At 33.9% G+C, this 18,537-nt stretch overlaps 1 protein-coding gene across 1 annotated transcript in view; it reads right to left on the reverse strand.

Annotated features, from left to right (window-relative positions):
* Positions 1-345: 345 nt before the first annotated feature.
* The window catches only part of LOC150018845 (glutamate receptor 4), a 430,718-nt gene continuing 412,526 nt past the window's right edge, over positions 346-18,537 (reverse strand). Inside the window, exons 15-17 of the mRNA XM_090265888.1 lie at positions 8,118-8,232; positions 5,724-5,858; positions 346-1,490 (exon numbers count right to left, since the gene is read on the reverse strand). Of these exons, the coding sequence (XP_090122014.1) occupies positions 1,326-1,490; positions 5,724-5,858; positions 8,118-8,232 (415 nt within the window). The 3' untranslated portion in view covers positions 346-1,325. The remainder of the gene's footprint in view (positions 1,491-5,723; positions 5,859-8,117; positions 8,233-18,537) is intronic.

Genomic DNA, 18,537 nt, shown 5'->3' on the forward strand with positions numbered 1-18,537 from the left:
CAAACTATTATTAGTGCCTTCAAATGATCTTAATGGAATAATGAAAATGGGAGGAGAAGCCCAAAGAGACAGATTATTTTATGTAGCAAAATACAGTCAAGTAAAATTTCAACACAATTACAGGGTATGTTGCTGTTATGAGTTGCTGTTATGACAATGATTAGTTCCCCAATTCAAACACTCCATCTTTGACATTAACCTGCTAACAAGGCAAAGATCTGTAAAAGAGAGTGGTTTAATATGCAAAAACAATAAGGGCTAGCTATATTTTCCAATATGGCCCTCACTTTACAACCCCTCCTTTAGTTGTATAATTTCTCAAATAACTTTTATAATGATAAGAAAAAAAAACTTTAAGATCTGTAGATATTGTAAAAATGTCTGTTATTTTATTCTTTTTGGTGGGTACAAAAACCACAATTTTGTACACAGAACAAGAGTATAAATAATATTGATACCATGAGAGACCCATAGTCTCTTGATTCTACATTGTAGACTGATGATATTTTGTTAATGTCATTTTCGTTTCGTTTTGTTCTGGGTAGTAAGACAAATGCAATCTGTAGACACCGAATCATGTGACAGAATGAAGGTTACAGCAAACAAAATGACCAACACCTTTTATTTATAAAAACGTCTCTAAAGTTTATTACAGTGATGGTATTTATATCAATTATTGCGATGTATTGTTCCCTAAGATGGTTAGAAAAAAGAATCGTGTTGTCCTCTACAGAATTTACGTCAGTTAAAAAGCAAGCATGTTTCAGTATTTTTCTCCAAAGTAAGTGTAAATACGTCCTTTACAATTTTTTCACAGGATTTACATGTTTGTTTATTATTTTCTTATCACAGTTTAGTGATTTGTTTTCTCAGCTGGATGGTCTTCCGTTGATTACATGGGTATTCTGGAGACACAGGTTAGCATGTTCGTTGACTTCTACAACTATTTCACCCCTTGCTATGAAGAACAAGCCTATTCTGAGCAAGAACTTCACAGTTGATGTGCTAACTTGCAAGTCTGATTAGTTTTTAAATCCACTCGAGTGAAATTTGTTGCTGTTAATACACCCATCCCAGATCCTCCCACCCACTTCCCGAGAAAACCTAAGTTGTGAGTTTTCCTGATATAAAATCTGAGTTTGTGTTTCCGAGCTGAGTTCATGCACACATTGCTGGGGCTGTTGTCCGACGCATTGGGACGTACTTCCCACTCTCAGCTGAAGGATGGGGTTAGCCAAGACTCGTGCTTGGCGTGTCCCTCAGGACTGCGTTCCCGTCAGTCACCATCACAGTTTAATTAAGGCACTCAATGATTTTTTTGGTTTTTATGGTAGGTCCGATGCAATGACGGCCAATCCGGAACTTTGTCTAATTGCAGTTCCAGTGTGTACAGCCTTTGGGCAGTCGGGCGTCAAGACGCGGCCGTTTTCACCCACACTTCCAGTGATGGATAATCTGGCTTTGTTTCTTATGGCTTCAGAAAAGGTCAGCTGGGTTGCATGGAAGGGAAACAGAAAGAATATGGAGTGTTACAATATTTCTGGTTTTTCAACAAAATATGACAAACAAACACCAAAATATCAATATTAGACATCTGCATTTTTTTCCACATTCTTTTGGTCATTAGGAAAACGGTATTGTGGGAAAGGAAAGCTCAATTACAGGGAGGAATGAATCAGTCTAGAGTCTGGGGTCCTCCTGTTTAAGAACTCACTTGAAAATCATCATACTAGGTTTTGTTTAGCAAGTCTGGGTAGGGCACATCTTTTAACTTGCTGCACTCTACCCTCTAGTACTTCTAGTCCAATTTAAAAGCTCCTTTGAATCTTTTTGTCTTGCTATAAATGGTCTTTGCAAGGATTATAGTCTTAAAATTGTGATGAGTTGTCTAAGCTATGTATATAGAGTGTTCATGACAGATTTTCCTGTTTTCAGAACACAGATTTATCCACAGACACTTTTCATTCACACGCACTGTACACGTGACCCAGAACAGCACAGTGACGTAAAGTTCATTCTATGCCTAATATGGAAGCCAAGGCTCAGTAAGAAGCTGTATGTGTTTAAAGGGGGTGCACTGAAAGGGGGCACGTTTTAATACCTCATGAGTGGTCGTCACTGGGGAACTTCCCAGATTGAGGTTATGGGGCCAGGTCTCTGAAATCCTCATTAAATTCTTGTTCTCTTGTATTAGGTAGCAGATAATAATATCACACAGTGGAGAGACAGGTGGAATTATGTATATCTACTGTTCACTCATAGCATTTAAATTCTTTCTAGAGCTGACTTTTAATGTTAACTCAAGAGGAAAATAAGGCAAACAAGATATTCCCTAAATTTGTTATGGCTTAGATCATAACTTTCTCATAACTCATAATGTATCTTAATTCCCTATTGTGCATTTAAGTTAACCTAATTCTATAGGAAGTTCCATCCTGTATTTACTCTGACATAAAATTTACATATTTGAATAATTATATATTAAATAGTAAAATTAATAATTAGATTAAAACTATTATAATGAAAAGGTTTAGAGGTCAGTCACCCTGATAACTTTAGAAAGTTTAAGTCAAATTGTTAGTTAATGACATATTTATGATAAAAACCAGGTCATCGTCGGCCTGCGAGACAAATGTCGCTGGTTCGATTCCCAGTCAGGGCACATGACTAGGTTGCACGTCAGGTCCCCAGTAGGGGGCGCGAGTGAGAGGCAACCACACTGATCTTTCTCTCCCTCTCTTTCTCCTTTCCCCTCTCTCTACAAACAAACAAACAAACATACAAATAAATAAACTTAAGAAAAAGGTTAATAAAACAAAACTGGTTTCTCTTAAAAAAAAAAAAAAAAAAAAAAAAAAAAAACAACCCAGGTCATTACCATAGTTCTGCTTTAGTAAACAGTCTCAATAATTAATACTTATAATCAGAAGTCAAGATACAATCTTTACAGAAACCCCACGCACCGCTAAATTAACACAAACCAAGACCAAAGTCTCAATTTGTTTCTTCAGCTTCCCTATCAACATTTAATATTAAGTAAAATAGATAATTATTTTTAAAAAGTTAGTAGTTTAATTTTGTTTTACTTAAAATTTTTGAAGAGGGAATGCTAAAATATAAGGAATAAAAGCAGTGTAAATTTTTAAAGGATTTCTTGCAGAAGGCTTTTGCCATAAAATCTATTTTTGTTTCCTTTCTTTCCTTGATTGTCTTTGTGAGGAAAGGAAAAGGTCTAAAGCAGGAAAGATTCCAGGTAGTTTTGAGTACTCTCCTTCTCTATAGATTAATGCAACCGAGTGTATTAGTTAATAAATCTTTGTCAACTCCTTATTTTCTCTTTATATCTCAGCATTCTTACTGCATTGTTATTTCCTATAATTACACCCAATTCTTTTGTAAAAGGTCATTTCTGTTCATCTTGATGTGAATCTATTGAGGCTGCTCAAACTGGGAAACTTTCTTAAAAATTTCTAAATGGTCAAAAAAAATTTCCACATCGTCTGGTTGGAATGCTGTGACTAATGGCCATGACCTTAATTATATGTGTTGTCCTTGAGGGGTGGTCACTTTTACAGTTTAATTTTACCATATATTGAAGGTTTTCGGTTTCGCTTTTGAGATTCTGGAACAATATTATCTAAATTATCAAATATTTGCATAACTATGGCCAATAGAATTTTTGAAAGGTAAAAGTCATTTAATACGAGAGTGTAACAAAAACAACTTACTTTCAAGGCTTCTCTACAAGTGCAGCTCATTTCATTTACCCTGAATTCTATTAAGCCTGTTAAAGTCATATGGATATGAATGCTTTATTTTTATATGAAATTTATTTTCTTAAAAGTTCAACCCAGCTCTAGAGGCCATTCAGGTGAGGAACTGCAATGTCGGGTTCTGATTCCAAGATCATTATTACATGTAAATTGTATGTATATACCCTGGGAATTTACATCTATTTTTGACAACTTCCCAGAACTTTGTAATAAACTGGCATCCATGGATATTTCTTTCTAGAATTTTCTAATATAATATATTTTTCTTCTCTGCTCTGGACCTTGCTGGGGGTTGGAATGCTTTTGGTATGCCAAAGAAAAGTTAGTGTTAATAAATTGGTTAAGAATCTTATACAAGACATCTTATAAAATGCATCTCAAAATGAAGTCTAAATAACTGATTCTGAAAACTTGTCAGTTATTTTTATTTCAGTTTGAGAAAATCTCTCCTCAATTCTATAAATATTAAGATGCTTATAATGGCCTAGAGACTTTGACATCATCTTAGCTTGCTGCTTTGCTATTAGAAAGCATGCTCAAAACATCCTGACCTGAATGAATTGAAGGTTTTGTTCTTAGTTCTTTTCCACAATATTGAGAAAGAACCACTTTGAGCTTACCTATGTGCAGTTAGTTATACTCAGTCATTGATTTCTAGGTTATGGATAAAAGCAATTAGATATTATTAAGATACAGGTATTTTAATAGCTTTCATATGAATAAATCAATATTAAAATTAAGCACATTTATCTGGCATAACCTCAGATTATGTGCATTTTATTATGAAAGTTATATTAGGTTTTTGACCTTAAGGGACATCAAACACAGAATGTCTCTTGTGGGTTTAAAGGCTCATTTGCCATTTTAATCAGAATGAGCAGCCTATTTAGTTGGCTGTTATATATAATTTTAGAAAATTTGTTTTAGAGACCTGGTTTTAGGAAGAGCAATAACAAAAGCTTTTAGATCTTATTTTATAACCACTTTCAAACACTAGAGGAAAAAAGTAGTGGACATTAAGATTCTTAAAAAATGATCTCTATCTTCTATATCTCACTGAATGCGTACAATATTTTTTATTGTGACACAGTGAGAGCATATAAGTGGGGCTGATTTAGCTTCCTTAAAAGCAATAGAAAAAAATCCATAATAACTCATGACAATTTTTGTGTTTTACTGTGTTCCTCCTAAGGAATATATATATTGCTGACATCCACGATGGAGAAACTGCTCTATTGCCTAAAATGTCCGCTCACCTTAGTGACATTATGAACATAAAAGTTGAATTTCATCTAATAAACGTGAATTGTACTCCATAGCCTGATGATCACTCCTGCCTCAAGGTCTGGCTCAAGGACTACTGTCTGATGAGCAATTTATTGAGCATTGACTATATACTTTGGGGCTTTTACATATATTGTTTCTCAGATAAGGTGTTCTGAGAAAGGAGCTTTAATCATTTGAGTCAGGTTTTATGCTTATTTTGCTAATACTTATTTTAAAAATTTGATTGTTCCAGAGAAGATTAGCCTACAAGGAAACCCAGATCTAATTTCCAATTTCTCTCAAATTTTGGGTAGAATATACTCTTTAAATCATTTCACACAGCAATTCTACTGGTTTGTTTTGTCTTTCTGACTCTTTCAATGCAGATATCTATTGGCAACATAAAGTTTTGAACAGTGCAGCCAAAGAAAACCGATCCACTTGGCACTGAAGTTTTCAAAAATATAAAGCTCTAATTAGAAGCAAGCAATACCACCACTGGACAGACAGGTCACAACACTGCATTTACAGGATGCATCACCCACTCACTGTAGTAGGCCCTAAATCCTACCCCTAAATTTTAATACTTTCGGTTCCATATACGTTGTAACCTTCTCTATAGGTTGCTAAATTCTGGGTATTCTGCGAGGAAGTTGGGTTAAAAGTCTGTGCACTCTTTGCCACCTTCATTCTCTTCGCTTCTGCCCTGGACTTGTAACAGAACTCTATCAAAGCCACCAGCATTGCCAAGCCCAATCCGCCAACCAGAATGTAGAAGACGCCTGCTACGTTGCTCAGGCTCAAGGCACTCGTCTTGTCCTGTGGGGAATAAACACACCTCAGTTAACTGGAAATGTCACGTTCAGGAGGTAAAAGAATACATGAAATCCAAACAGCTAATTAACATAAATGCTTAATTTAGCCTGAAATTATTTACATGTATAAATCACTGATCATGTATTTAAACATAAAGTTTATAGCTCTCTGAAGTGAAATTATGGTGATTACCAATAAATTGGGTGTAATTACATTCAATAAAATCTATAACATTTTAGCATTATTAACTATGCAATGAAAACCACTATACTTAGCCATAATAAGCACTTCTATATGTACATAGAGTGGCAGAAGTGGGCTTTTTATTGTTAAGTTTGAGAATGACATGTTTAAAACATAATTACATAGAAAGGGGAACTCTTTTGGTTTTCCTACCATTAAAGCATATGTTTCATATTTGAGATTTCTCTTGAATAAATCTAACTTTACCTATCTCAGTTGAGGAACTAAGATTTTTTTTTTTAATGCTAGCAATTTCACATTTTCTTCATGAATACTTTACCAAATATATGCAAATAGTGTGTTAGGATGCACGTTATTGGTTCTTTCAGTCATGTCTGTTTTGGAAATCTTCTGGAAGGTGTCACTTTTACACACTACCTACACTTTAGGAATAATTATATATGCACCACACAGGTGATTTTTTAAAGATAACTTACAAAAATACACAAATTACTATGGTGAACTGAAAAATAAACTATGTATGGACAAATTTATAACTTTTTATTGATTTTAAAATATGATTCCATTTACACTTAAACATGCTTAATTACTTACTATTTTAGACATATTCTCCAGAGCTTTAGTATACATATTCTCTCATAGTAAATTCAGAAATAGTCAAGCATATGTTTGGAGGATCTTAAAATTATAACAAGAACTTTTAAATGTATTATGAAAATGCATATTATATAACATTATTTGCAAAGTATTTTGGGGAGACTACATGAAGGTTGCCCTCTGGCCATCACCTTCTCAGCAGTATGTTTTGTGCAAAATGTGACTTAGAAACAATAATTTTATTGGGAGAGGGTTTAATTCCAAAGACGTACTATTTCCACTGTCCACTTAACCATGACATCAACTGATTGTGCCACAAGTTTAGGGTAATTTCATTTTTAAAATAATCACTCAAGTAATAATGCTTCTCAGATTTTACTTAAGGATTTGAGATGACTATGTCAGTATTTGACTGAGCTTGTCTCATTCCACCCTGGTTTAAAGGCAGACAAACATGATTAAAATATAGGGATAAGCCCTAAAAAGAGATCAATTAACATTACTTTGTCTCTTTGTTAAATAATTGAAGCTCTCCTATTAAAGCCAATCACTTGGTTTAGTCTTAGAATTCTCTATCTGCTATCTATCTATCTATCTATCTATCATCTATCTATTTTTATCTTTCTAAAAGAAGATATAGAAAAATAAAAGAAGATTCCAAGAATCCTCAACTATGGCTTTCGGGTACTGTTACTATATTCTATTAATTTGTGTAATTTCTGCAGTATTTAGATTCACTGATAAGTTGTTACTTTTTTTCTTTAGAATTAAAATATAAATGTTTCTAATACTATTTTCAATAGAATCAGGGCTAAAGGTTCCTGCATTGTTCTAAAAAGAACTAACTTATGAACAAAATATCTTAGAACTTGAGGCTATTATTCATGAACTTTGATTTATTTAACTATTTTTATAAAATAGAATTGGAAGGTTCACTCTGTTGATCTGTCAGCACAAAAATATAATAGGGCCTCTTCAAACTAAAGTGCAATGATTGGCAATATAGAGACAAAAGAATGAACTTCTGAGGAAGATGTATTTAGCATTTAAAGTCTTTTTCTGAATGAGTACTGATCAATTTCCCATTTTTTGTTTTGAGAATACATCTGTTCTTGAAATAATATATTTCATGGTCTTTGCCTCCAAAACAATAAAAACAACTCAAAAGCACTACTTTTAATAGTGGTACGTAAGTTTGAGAATAATATAAGGAATTTTTAAATTTTATATATTTATGTAGTTAATTTAAATTTATTTAAAAGCCTTATGTTGGGGAGCAGGTTGCAATTTCCTGAAGACTGTCACTGTGGTTGAAATTTATGACATTGGCTTCGAATTTATTCAGTGTATAGGAAACCATTTAGTTTTACTGAGTCCATGTACTTTTTTTTTTTTTTTTACAATTGCTCCCGTTTACTGCTTTGTGAACACAAGAGGAGGCCCCGAACTGCAGCGACTGACCTTGCTTCCAGAGTCCTTGGGTCCACATTCACCTTTATCGTACCACCATTTGTTTTTCAGCTTGTCTAAGACGCCTGCCTCACTGAGTTTCAAAACGGCAAGGTTTACAGGAGTTCTTCACGTGGAAAATAACATAAATAACATTATATATGTTATTTTATGTTATTCAAGTAAAACTACATTAGAATCGCATGGCAAAGTGACAGAGCAGAGGCCACAGTAGTTGCTATGTCTTGTACCATAGGCCCAGGTTTAGAATCAGACATAAAACTGGGGCCTGCTCCATCGCTTTAGGTAACAGGCACATACTGCTAGGGAGGATTTTTAAATAAAATGTATGCAATTACTGTGAATCCAAAACTATTGGCCTGGGTTGTGTTTATTGAGCATTTATAATTTTCCAACATGAATGCAGGAGCCGTTCAAAATACAGAGCTATTTTCTTCCTCTTTCAAAATCAGTGGAAGTGGCTACAGGTTGACAAACCGACTTAAATAGAAGCTAGCTAGGACTTGTTTCACTTCCCACAGTCATTATGATCAGCTCTAGAGGGATTTTTGTTTACCCTATAAAAGGATGTCTACAGTGTCCATCATCAAATAGATCCATTCACCTCTCTCATCCAGGACTGAATTGAAAGGGGAGGGTGATTCAAATGTTACTAGGTCCACCTCATACATGTTCTTATAAACACAGGTATGTAAATCATTATTTTGAACTATAAGCGCATGCTGATAGTTTCCTTCTGAACTTCAGTATTTAACTTACCTAATATCACCAGAAGCAATTTTTATCCATCTGTACTGACCAAATTAGTCTAAGTATGAAAGGAAGTGACTATTGTATACTTTACTAAGTCTTACCAATAAAAACCTGATAGGTTAAGTGTAAACAAGATTTTTATCAATAAACAAACTCCCTCTACTGTAAAATCCCGTTTTTTCTTTTCTACTATCTTTGAGTCCTTCAATACTACACATTCATAGGGAGTTTCAAGGAGAAAAGGGTCAGTGATCACTCAGTATCAGTGTTCAAGGAAGCTAAGAATTCTTTTTGTTTTCATTCCCATGTTAACCTTTGTGTATAAAAATAAAGGGTAAGAAGATGGATGGGAAGCAATAACTCCCAGTATCTTTTTTTGTTATTATTTTTGTTTTTGTGTGTATTTTTTTTTCCTTTTATAAACATTCAGAAAGAGACATGCTGCTTTCCCCTCGCCATTTCTAAGGCTGCCACAATCACTCTGTCTGGCTATACGTCCTAAAGCCCATCTGCTAGGAAATGTTGAGTACGTTCAGAGAAACATAACTTGCATTTATTTGGTTACCAGAGGATGAATTCCACAAACCTATCTACTAAACTAGGTCATGTATTTATAATGAGAGCTAACATTTACAGAGCACTTACCACGTGCCAGGCATAGTTAAAAGCATTTTACATGTTTAGTTACTATTACCACCTGTGTTTTACAAATGAGGAGCCAAGGCACAGAGAGATTAATTCATTTACTTAGGATGTAGCAAAATCAGGAACATTAACAACAGAATACTCAGGAAATGGGTTTTCTGGCTATTTGAGTTTTCTGGTTAACAATTGAATTAAAACCTATTCATTTTGCACTGTTGGTTCTGAAAATGTCTCCAAATTATATTTTTGTTTTTGTTTATCTGATTTCTAAATAGTGACTTTGCCATGTTCTTGGAATATTATTTTGTGGATTAAAATCTAATATGAACCCATTTAGCACTTTCTATTAAAAGCTGAATTTGAGATGGGGAGGGGTGAGGTGGGGTATAGATTATGGTTAATTTACACACTTCACCCCTACCCGTCTTTATGAAGTGACCATTACAAAACCGTTCTTCAGGCTGGTTGGTGAACTGTGAACTCCTTGAAAACATAAGCCACATTTTGTTTATCTTCGTGAAACAGTGTTTTACCAGGGTACCTACTGACAGTAAGTGCTCTGTAAAGGTGCTACTTTCAAATTATTTTGAATCCAGAACAAGCTTTTTCTTTAACTGAGACTATGAGTGTTTATGTTCCCAGGCCAGCTTGCAAAGCCTTTATAAACCTGTGTAAGTACATTATAGTGGCTTATATTATAGGCTTCTTGAATAGGTACAGTGAGAGGAGGAGGACTTAATGCTGAAAAGAGAAAGATTAAAAAAGCAGTTTCTGAGTTTCGTGTAGAAGTGAGGGCAATTTTTCTTAAAGGAAAAACTGAGGATTAGATAAAGACTGCTTTTGGCTTCTCTCTCTTTCTTCAAGTCTTAATTTTCCCAACCCTCTTCATTTTTCCCATGCATCTTTTGTCCCTTCTGCTATTCACTTCAGTAGCCTGGTTTAGAGTAAGATTAGATTGGAGTTTTGAATATAAGATACTTGTTATTAACCAAACTTAGTGGACAACTGGTGGATTGTCAGGCACTGAGCAAGGAATTCATTACTGGGAGATCCCTTCTCTTCTCCAAGGGTTAGCTCAGCTCCCCTTAGTGGTTTTTGTTTATCACAACATTTTCACCTGCTTATGAATTCACATTTTCCATAATAATCCCTTTATTCTGGCATTGGTTCACCTGTCTGTGGTGAAGGCAAGTAGGACACTTATAATATATTTTAAACTCGGAAATGGGCTGTACTTTTCAAAGGGCTAAATTAAAAACCGGGTGTTATGTGATCTAATGAAATTCCTGAAGGATGTGTTATTTGGTAATTACATTTAAAAAATTATTTTTAGATGACTATCCACATCCATGCGTGTGACTATTTTGATATACATAGGAGAGTAAAATATAAAACAAACATAAAAAATCAATAATTTTATAGATCATCGGTGAATATAGGCATTTGCCAAAACATTGTATCAGATTAATCAAAGGGGAAAATGATTTTAGACATTGTAATGATACTCTTAAATTGGTTCACTGTCAGTTAGTAAATTTCTGTTATTTTATTCACAAGAATTAGTATGAATTTCTTATGATCATCAAAGGAAGACCCCATTGCAATAATATTAGCTGTATCAAATGAGTTTTCAAACAAATGAGTTAGTACCCCCCAACTCATGCCTTTTCACTTTAATTTATTTAATTTAAGAAGTAGGACCTTTGTTCTGTTTCTTTTGTAAAATTTTGAATTTCAATGGGAAGACTCTGGGCTGAGGGCTGCCTTGCTCAGAACTTCATGCTCTGGGAGTGTCTCTCAGGTGAGTGGTGATGCTAAATATTTTGCACCTTCAGGGTGTGACTGGAAGGGGCCACAGTGACTCTAAATAAATAGTTCAGTTGCTGGTTATACTAAATCATAAGTTTCTTGAGGGAAAGGACAGTGGGTAATTCTCTTTTCCCCTAAAGATACTGGCGCCATGGCCCAGTTAAAGCAGAGCTTTCATAATTTGCTGCTGCATAGAAGGTTGAACATGTCCTCCCTGGTTACAATCCTGTGAATGTGAGTCAGTTGTCTCATCATAAGCTAAACCCGTTCATGTGTGGGACAGCCTTACATGGTTTACCCTTAGTTTTCTGCTACTGAGATTCTGCTCTTGAAACTCAGATACCACCAATTCCAGGGTGCTTGTGCTGAGATTTCTGAATGGGCATTTCCCCCCTACAGTATTTAAATGGCTCTTCTGCTTTGGCTTTACACTCAGCAAAGGCTTAAGATCTATCTTTATTCTCTAAGTCAGCACTTTTGCTCCTTATTTTACCTCTTTGGAAGAAAATCAGGCTAAACAGAAGGTGGCAAAGTAAGTCTAAAAAGAAAATCAGTCACCTGAAGAAGGTGCAAAACAAAAATGAAAAAAGCAACAATTGCCTCCTGGTAATTTACTTTGAACTAAATTAGGTCAAGCAGCCATATAAATATCACATTTTATTACAAATTCAGAGTTGGGCATTATTAACATTTAGATGGTGAGCGCCTATTATCTTGGTGATGAATAGTATTGCAATATGCAAGCTACTAGGAATGTTGTTTAGTATGAAAACAAAATTCCTGAGGGAAAAATAACATAATGTAATTTCATTTGGGGGAATATTTTAGGTTAGTTTTTCATAATGTTTTAAAAAATTACTTTCTAAAATTTGAAATAACATTTTAGAATATCATTGTGTAGTTCATGTTTGATAAAAATAATGTACCTAATACCTATGAAAACAAGTAGTTTGATTTTTTGAAAATTACAAGGTTAAATTTATATTTATTTCTTTGGACAACAAATACTTACTTTGTGTCCATTATGTAATAATGTGTTAGATGCAAACAGATTAAAATCTAACTGAATTGTCCAACCTTATTTAAATAAATTAAAATGATTTTGGTTGTGTATATTTTCCCACTATGTATACATTTTTACTTCTGCTTGCTTATTTTTTCCTTTGGAAAGAGTCTTTAATGTATACCAAAATAGACTTCATTATCCATGTCTTGCGGGGAAAATTTTATCTGGTAAGCAGTACTATACTTCTTTTCTGTGATGAAAAGAAATAAAATTTGTGAGTAAAGTTACTCTGATGGAATACAATATCTTTTTTTTTTCTGGTGCTATTAAGAGCACATTTTCATACATTTGTAATTTGCATGAAGGAATAGATTATCAGTGTAAATGGGAATAATTTTCTCTATATATACACATACATATATACTTACATATATTTATTTATATTTTTATGAAAACTATCAAAACATTCTAGGCAAGTTAGGGATCCAAATATAAAAAGAATTAATACCCTTTAAGAAAACATATGGTTGGTGCCTCAAATGGAGGTGTGTTGAAGGGAAGCCATCCCATGGGAAGCCATCCCACAGGAAGCCCTAAGACCTTTCTCTGGCCTTTCTCTGCTTTTTTTCTCCAGGAACTCAGATTCTCTCTCAGAATAAGGAGATGGGTGATCAGCTTTGGGTCCACACAGTTCTGTCCTTTCTTTCTGTTTCATCCCTCCCTCTGTGGCCAGAATGTTCATTTGGCAAAGTTTATCCTTCCTCTTCCTGTAGTAGGGCTGGTTGTTAGATGAAGACTATAAGTGAGCTGAATTTGAAAGGCTCTTCAGATTGGGCGTGAGGGGGAAGTTTGAGGCATTGAAAGAGGGTTGTTAGCAGCTATCTATCTGACAGGTACTCCCTGAAAACAGCATATTTTTGTGGGCTAGGTCGGCAAGAAAGAGACTTTAGAGTCCAATTAAGAACCTGAAGAGAAGCAGAACTTCGTTTGGGGCTATTTTCTATATTTTAAAAGGAAGACAAGACTGTATACTTCTAAATTTTCAATATTATATACCAATTGAAAGTATGTAAGAAAAGAAAATTCAGTCAAAATATTCCCATCTCTGTATTGTTTTAAGTCTATACATAGTGAAGAAGAGTCCTGGGGCATTAGACAGTATATTTTGTTAACTGTATACCTCTTTTTTTTGACATTGTTTAGAAATGACAAAAAAAAATTTTATGAAGCTGGAACTATTACATTGAGGCAGTAATAACAAACTGAGCTGGTCTTGTTTTTATAATTTGATCATATTGTAGTTTGATCTATTTGTGGGAGGCAAAAGATTTCTAGTTCACATGACTATCTTTGATTTATTATTTAACTTATTAATGGGAGCTTGTAGGGTTGTATGGAGAAATAAGTTTCTGCTAAGTACACAGATCTAGGTGGAGTAAAGTTATTTGTGTTACTTAAAAACATTTTATAGAACTTCTGGTGAACAAGAAAGATGTATCCTCTCTGCTCTCTCCTCTTTGCCAAATTGCTCTTTCAAAAACTAGCATCCCTTCCTGATTTCAAAATACCCAGGTTTATAGAACTACAATATTTGATCCACAACTTTGTTAGAGCTAGAGGTTTTCAGTGACTACTTTAATTGTTTGTTAGTGTGTCCCCAAAATGATAATGGTTGCAAATATTTTTGCTTTGACAGTAATTGCATACTTAGGTTGTGAAGGGACTTGAACAGCAATTCTGATGGTATTTGTAAGTCCAAATTGTAAGTCTCCCAGCAGATGCACATATTACTTTACATACTGTTTACCCGCTTTTGGTGACATTGAGGCTAACCTTGGAGTCACCTCCCCCGCTGCCACATTCTCCTTTGTCGTACCACCATTTGTTTTTCAATTTGTCCAAGAGGCCTTGTTCATTCAGTTTTAAAACTGCGAGGTTAACAGCATTTCTTGAAACGATAAAACATACTTTGTAAGAAACTGCACAGCTGTTAAGATGTTAGAAGGAATGAGGACTTAAGCTCTTTTAAAAGCTTCTCCCAGACGCTAAATAAACCTCTCATTTTGCCATCCTGCATCCCTTCCCACCAGAGTCCAAACCAAAGGCAATGTAACTAATTTCCAAGTGTATTAGATATGTGATATTTAGTGCTGTTCACTTTCATAGTTCATTTATTGTCAAATAACCAACATCATCAACCAATTACATGGGTTTTTTTTCAGAACAATAATAATTTGAATTTACTAGTAATTGAGAAAGAATTGTGTCTTGAATTCCTTTGCCGAGAATGTCAATGATCTCAAGAGATTGAAATGAAAATTCATTCCCAGAAGGAAAAACATGATTGCACTAAAAAAAAAAAAAAAAAAAAAAAAAAAAAATCCCATAAAACCCCCCCAACAAACAGCCACTAATTTTTGTGTACTGATTTTCTGACAACACAGTATGGCTTAATTATTATTCACCTTATTATTTTTGTGAGTTTAGTTCGTTTTCTTGATTTAGTTGGCCTCAGAATCTAGGATTTCCATTTTTGGTTCAGTGTCTTGGGCTAAAAGTCACAGGACAATCAGGAGAAAGGTAGAAGCAGCTTTTAGGGAAAAGTTTATATATGAATTTTGTGTTGATTCTTAAAAGTCATTAGATGCTATTTAGAAACTCAAATCATATAAACCAATTTGACTAGGAAGTTATGCTGTATGTGAGGTGAGTTTTGTAAAAGAAACACTCTACTTGAGATTTTTTCCATGTTAATCTCTATAGGTGAGTAGAGGTAGCATGTTCTAATTATTCTCTAAAAGGATTTATTAAAAAGTTTCATGGGCTTTTGCCTCCCGTGAATTTGGTTTCTTTCTTGCTTCAAGTTATAGTTTTAAAATAAGCTATCTCTTTCAAGAGTTTTCCCCAGCAATTGATGAAATTTCTGTTCAATTTAGAAAATGATTGAGATACTGGAAGAATTTGGGTACAGTTTGTGCTGTTATTTGATAAATACTGAGTTTGGTGATTACTTAATGCCAAATGAATTAAAAAACAAAACAAAACAACTCCATGTTAATGAGTAATACTTAAAGTGATCATTCAGTTGACCAATAAAAAGTGTTGCTTATTTCACTACTAATCAGCCTTTTAATGTGCTTATTCTCTTAAAATGTGTTCGTAATATTTCAAGTAATCAATGTTCATTTTCCATGAGGTTTATATTGTGATGGTCTGATCCACTCGGAGAGTAAACTTTTCCCATGAGTAAACCACATACTTTGAGAGTACTAACTCTTTTTAAGAGTTAGACTGCCATTTACTAAATGTTAATTAAGTAACTAGCTACTCCCACATTCCCAAATAATTGTCACATTAGTGGTGTAAAATAATTAATATACATCCTAAAGTAAACAATATCAGGTTTTTAGTTTAACCACCAAAAGAACCAGACTGAAATGTAGGCTGAATATTCAACGATGATATCATCATTTTTAAAAAATGTTGCTGTGTGAAATAAGTTTTAATTTATTTTGTATCCACAAGAAACTACATTTGTCTTTCAATGATTTAAACCTAGCTGCTAATTTTATTTTTTATTTTGGAGAACATTATTTTTATAAACTTCTTTTTAGCATTAAATATTCATATTAGGTTTTTAAAAAATAAAGTGAAATCCCAATGATTTTATGTGCTCATTTAGACCATTCCTTTGATAAAACTAAAATCATTTCATGAGAGGGTTATTTAACAGAGTTATTAGCCATATCCAAAGACAGCTTCACAGCACAATAGAAAACAAAAAAGCAAAATAAAGGAATGGATAAAGAAAAAAAGCTTTACATTGAGAAAATTGTTTGGAATAAGCTTTCTACAAAATTATTCTAAGACATTGTATTTCTAATATCATCTAATAGGCCATGTAAAAACAGTTTAGTTTCACACTGCTATCCATATATGTGTGTATATATATCTGCTGTTGGTTAAAATGATACACTTGACCAATAGGTAATTCACTGCCTAGTTCACAATTAATCCACGTTTTCCTTCCAGAAAATGTGGTCCCTCAAAAAAGTCCACTCTATACTATCAAATTAAAATTAGTTTTTCTTTAATGGTATATAAAAGCATTTTGTAATAAATATTTAAAAATAGTCTTTAGAATGTCAAGATTTCCTTGCTTGTTAAAACTGCCTGTTTTCTACAATTGTCTGAAGATGCAATTTCTTAATATAATCAGTTTAGGTCTACTGGCCTCTTTAAATTGCTATTTAAACTGCAGAATAAACCACAGATGTAAGGACCCTTTGAACATGTGTTCTATTTTATGGAATGCATTGCTTTTGCATATTATTAATAATAAGAATCATCAAATGACTTTTAAATATACATATAATATATATAAAGTTACTTCACTCATTTTTCTAGAATAGATTAAAAAGAATTTTTTTAATGCAGGCAAAAGGACAAAGGAACTCTGAAGGAGTAATTGCAAGCAGGCCTAAGACAGTTATAAGGAGAGTCAGGTAAATGAGGGACATAGATAGCAGATCCTTGCTGCAGTACATTTTGTTATTCCTTTGGAATCCCTTTCATACTTTTCATACACAGTTTTCAGAAATATGTATTGATAGTAAGGGAAGTTCTTGTCCTCATTAAGCATCAGAGAAGCTGTAATAATGATCTGCCAAGCATATAAGAGATAGGAGAAAAATATTATAGGTTCTTTCTTTCATTAATTATTATTCTTTTATTCTACTAAATGCAGACTTTCTGAAATAAATTCAACTGAAATGGGTTGTTTTCAATTAATATTTAAAGAGAGGATGAAACAAGTAGCATTATTTGCTGGATGTGTAAACCATATTTAAGAGCCCACGTGTACTGACAATGACTTTTTACTGATTGAAAAAGACCCAGATCACCACTTATCTGCCTTTGTCTTTTATTCCATAGGGGAATTTTAGGTTAAAAAAACAACAGCACTATTTATAACTTTTTCCATAGTAGTCAGATGATGGAGAACTTGATTTAGGGATGGGAAGAAAACACAAGGACCTCTAGAAAACTTCCAAAGATTTTTATTCCTAAAATTTTCTTTGATTGAATTTGGGATTATTAAAATCCATACCTCATTGCCATAGCACCTGGAACCCAAGAATCTTATTGAAATACCATATAAAACAAAAGTTTGGAGATGGGACCTAACAGACCTATAGTTTTTAAATTTATTAATTTTGGGTAAATTAATTAGTGCAAATTAAGATATTCTTATTATAGGCATACTTAATTCAGGCTAAATATTTAATATTTACATCTTACCCTCTGTCTCTCCATGTAATTTATCATTAACATCTATAGACAAGAACATGCTTTTATGGTTACTTTATGCCTTACTCATTATAGTTACTTCTGAACCATATTTATTATAGTGTAATTTTTCTCTTGGTGAGGTTTTAAAGTTTACACCTGATAAAATGTCTACCTAAGCAGAAGAGAAAAATTAAAAGTTTAAGTTTGGTAAAGTATTTTTATGATTGCCTGGATTTGCAAATCTATTGTAAAGAACTGATATAAGAGGTTGGTCTAGAAAAAGTCCAGCCATTTTTAACCTAACAAAAACGGTATGCACAACATTGATGTAACCTGGCAGCCAAGGAGAGCGGACTGGAATGCACATGTGTGAACAATGATGACCTCACTGTACTAGTCCATGGGGGTGGTAGACTCTGTTGAGTGAGCATGTGTACTGTGTGGCCATCACATTCAAAATGACTGAGCAAATAGAGCAAATTTTGCATTAAGCTTGAACATTCCTCCCTGGAAACTATTTGAATGATTCAGAAGGCCCCAGCTAGGGGCAACTGGTGATTGGCAGCTTCATCACAACAATGTGCCTGCCCATGCATCATGTCTGTTGCAGAGTTTTTTTGTGAAACATCAAATCACCCAGGTGACTGAGGCCCTCTACAGCCCATATGTGGTGCCCTGTGACTTCTGGCTTTTCCCAAAACTAAATTCACCTTTGAAAGAGAAGAGATTTCAGACTTTTGATAAGATTCAGGAAAATATGATGGGGCAGCTGATGGTGATAGGGAGAACTGTGTGAGGTCCCAAGGTACCTAGTTTGAAGGGGACTGAGGCATCACTGTCTTATGTACAAGGTTTCTTGAATCTTGTATCTTCTTCTATAAATGTCTGTTTTTCATTTTACATGGT

Source organism: Furipterus horrens, unplaced genomic scaffold (assembly GCF_987537825.1).
Source record: "Furipterus horrens unplaced genomic scaffold, mFurHor1.1.pri manual_scaffold_2, whole genome shotgun sequence".
In the NCBI taxonomy this organism is placed as follows: domain Eukaryota; kingdom Metazoa; phylum Chordata; class Mammalia; order Chiroptera; family Furipteridae; genus Furipterus; species Furipterus horrens.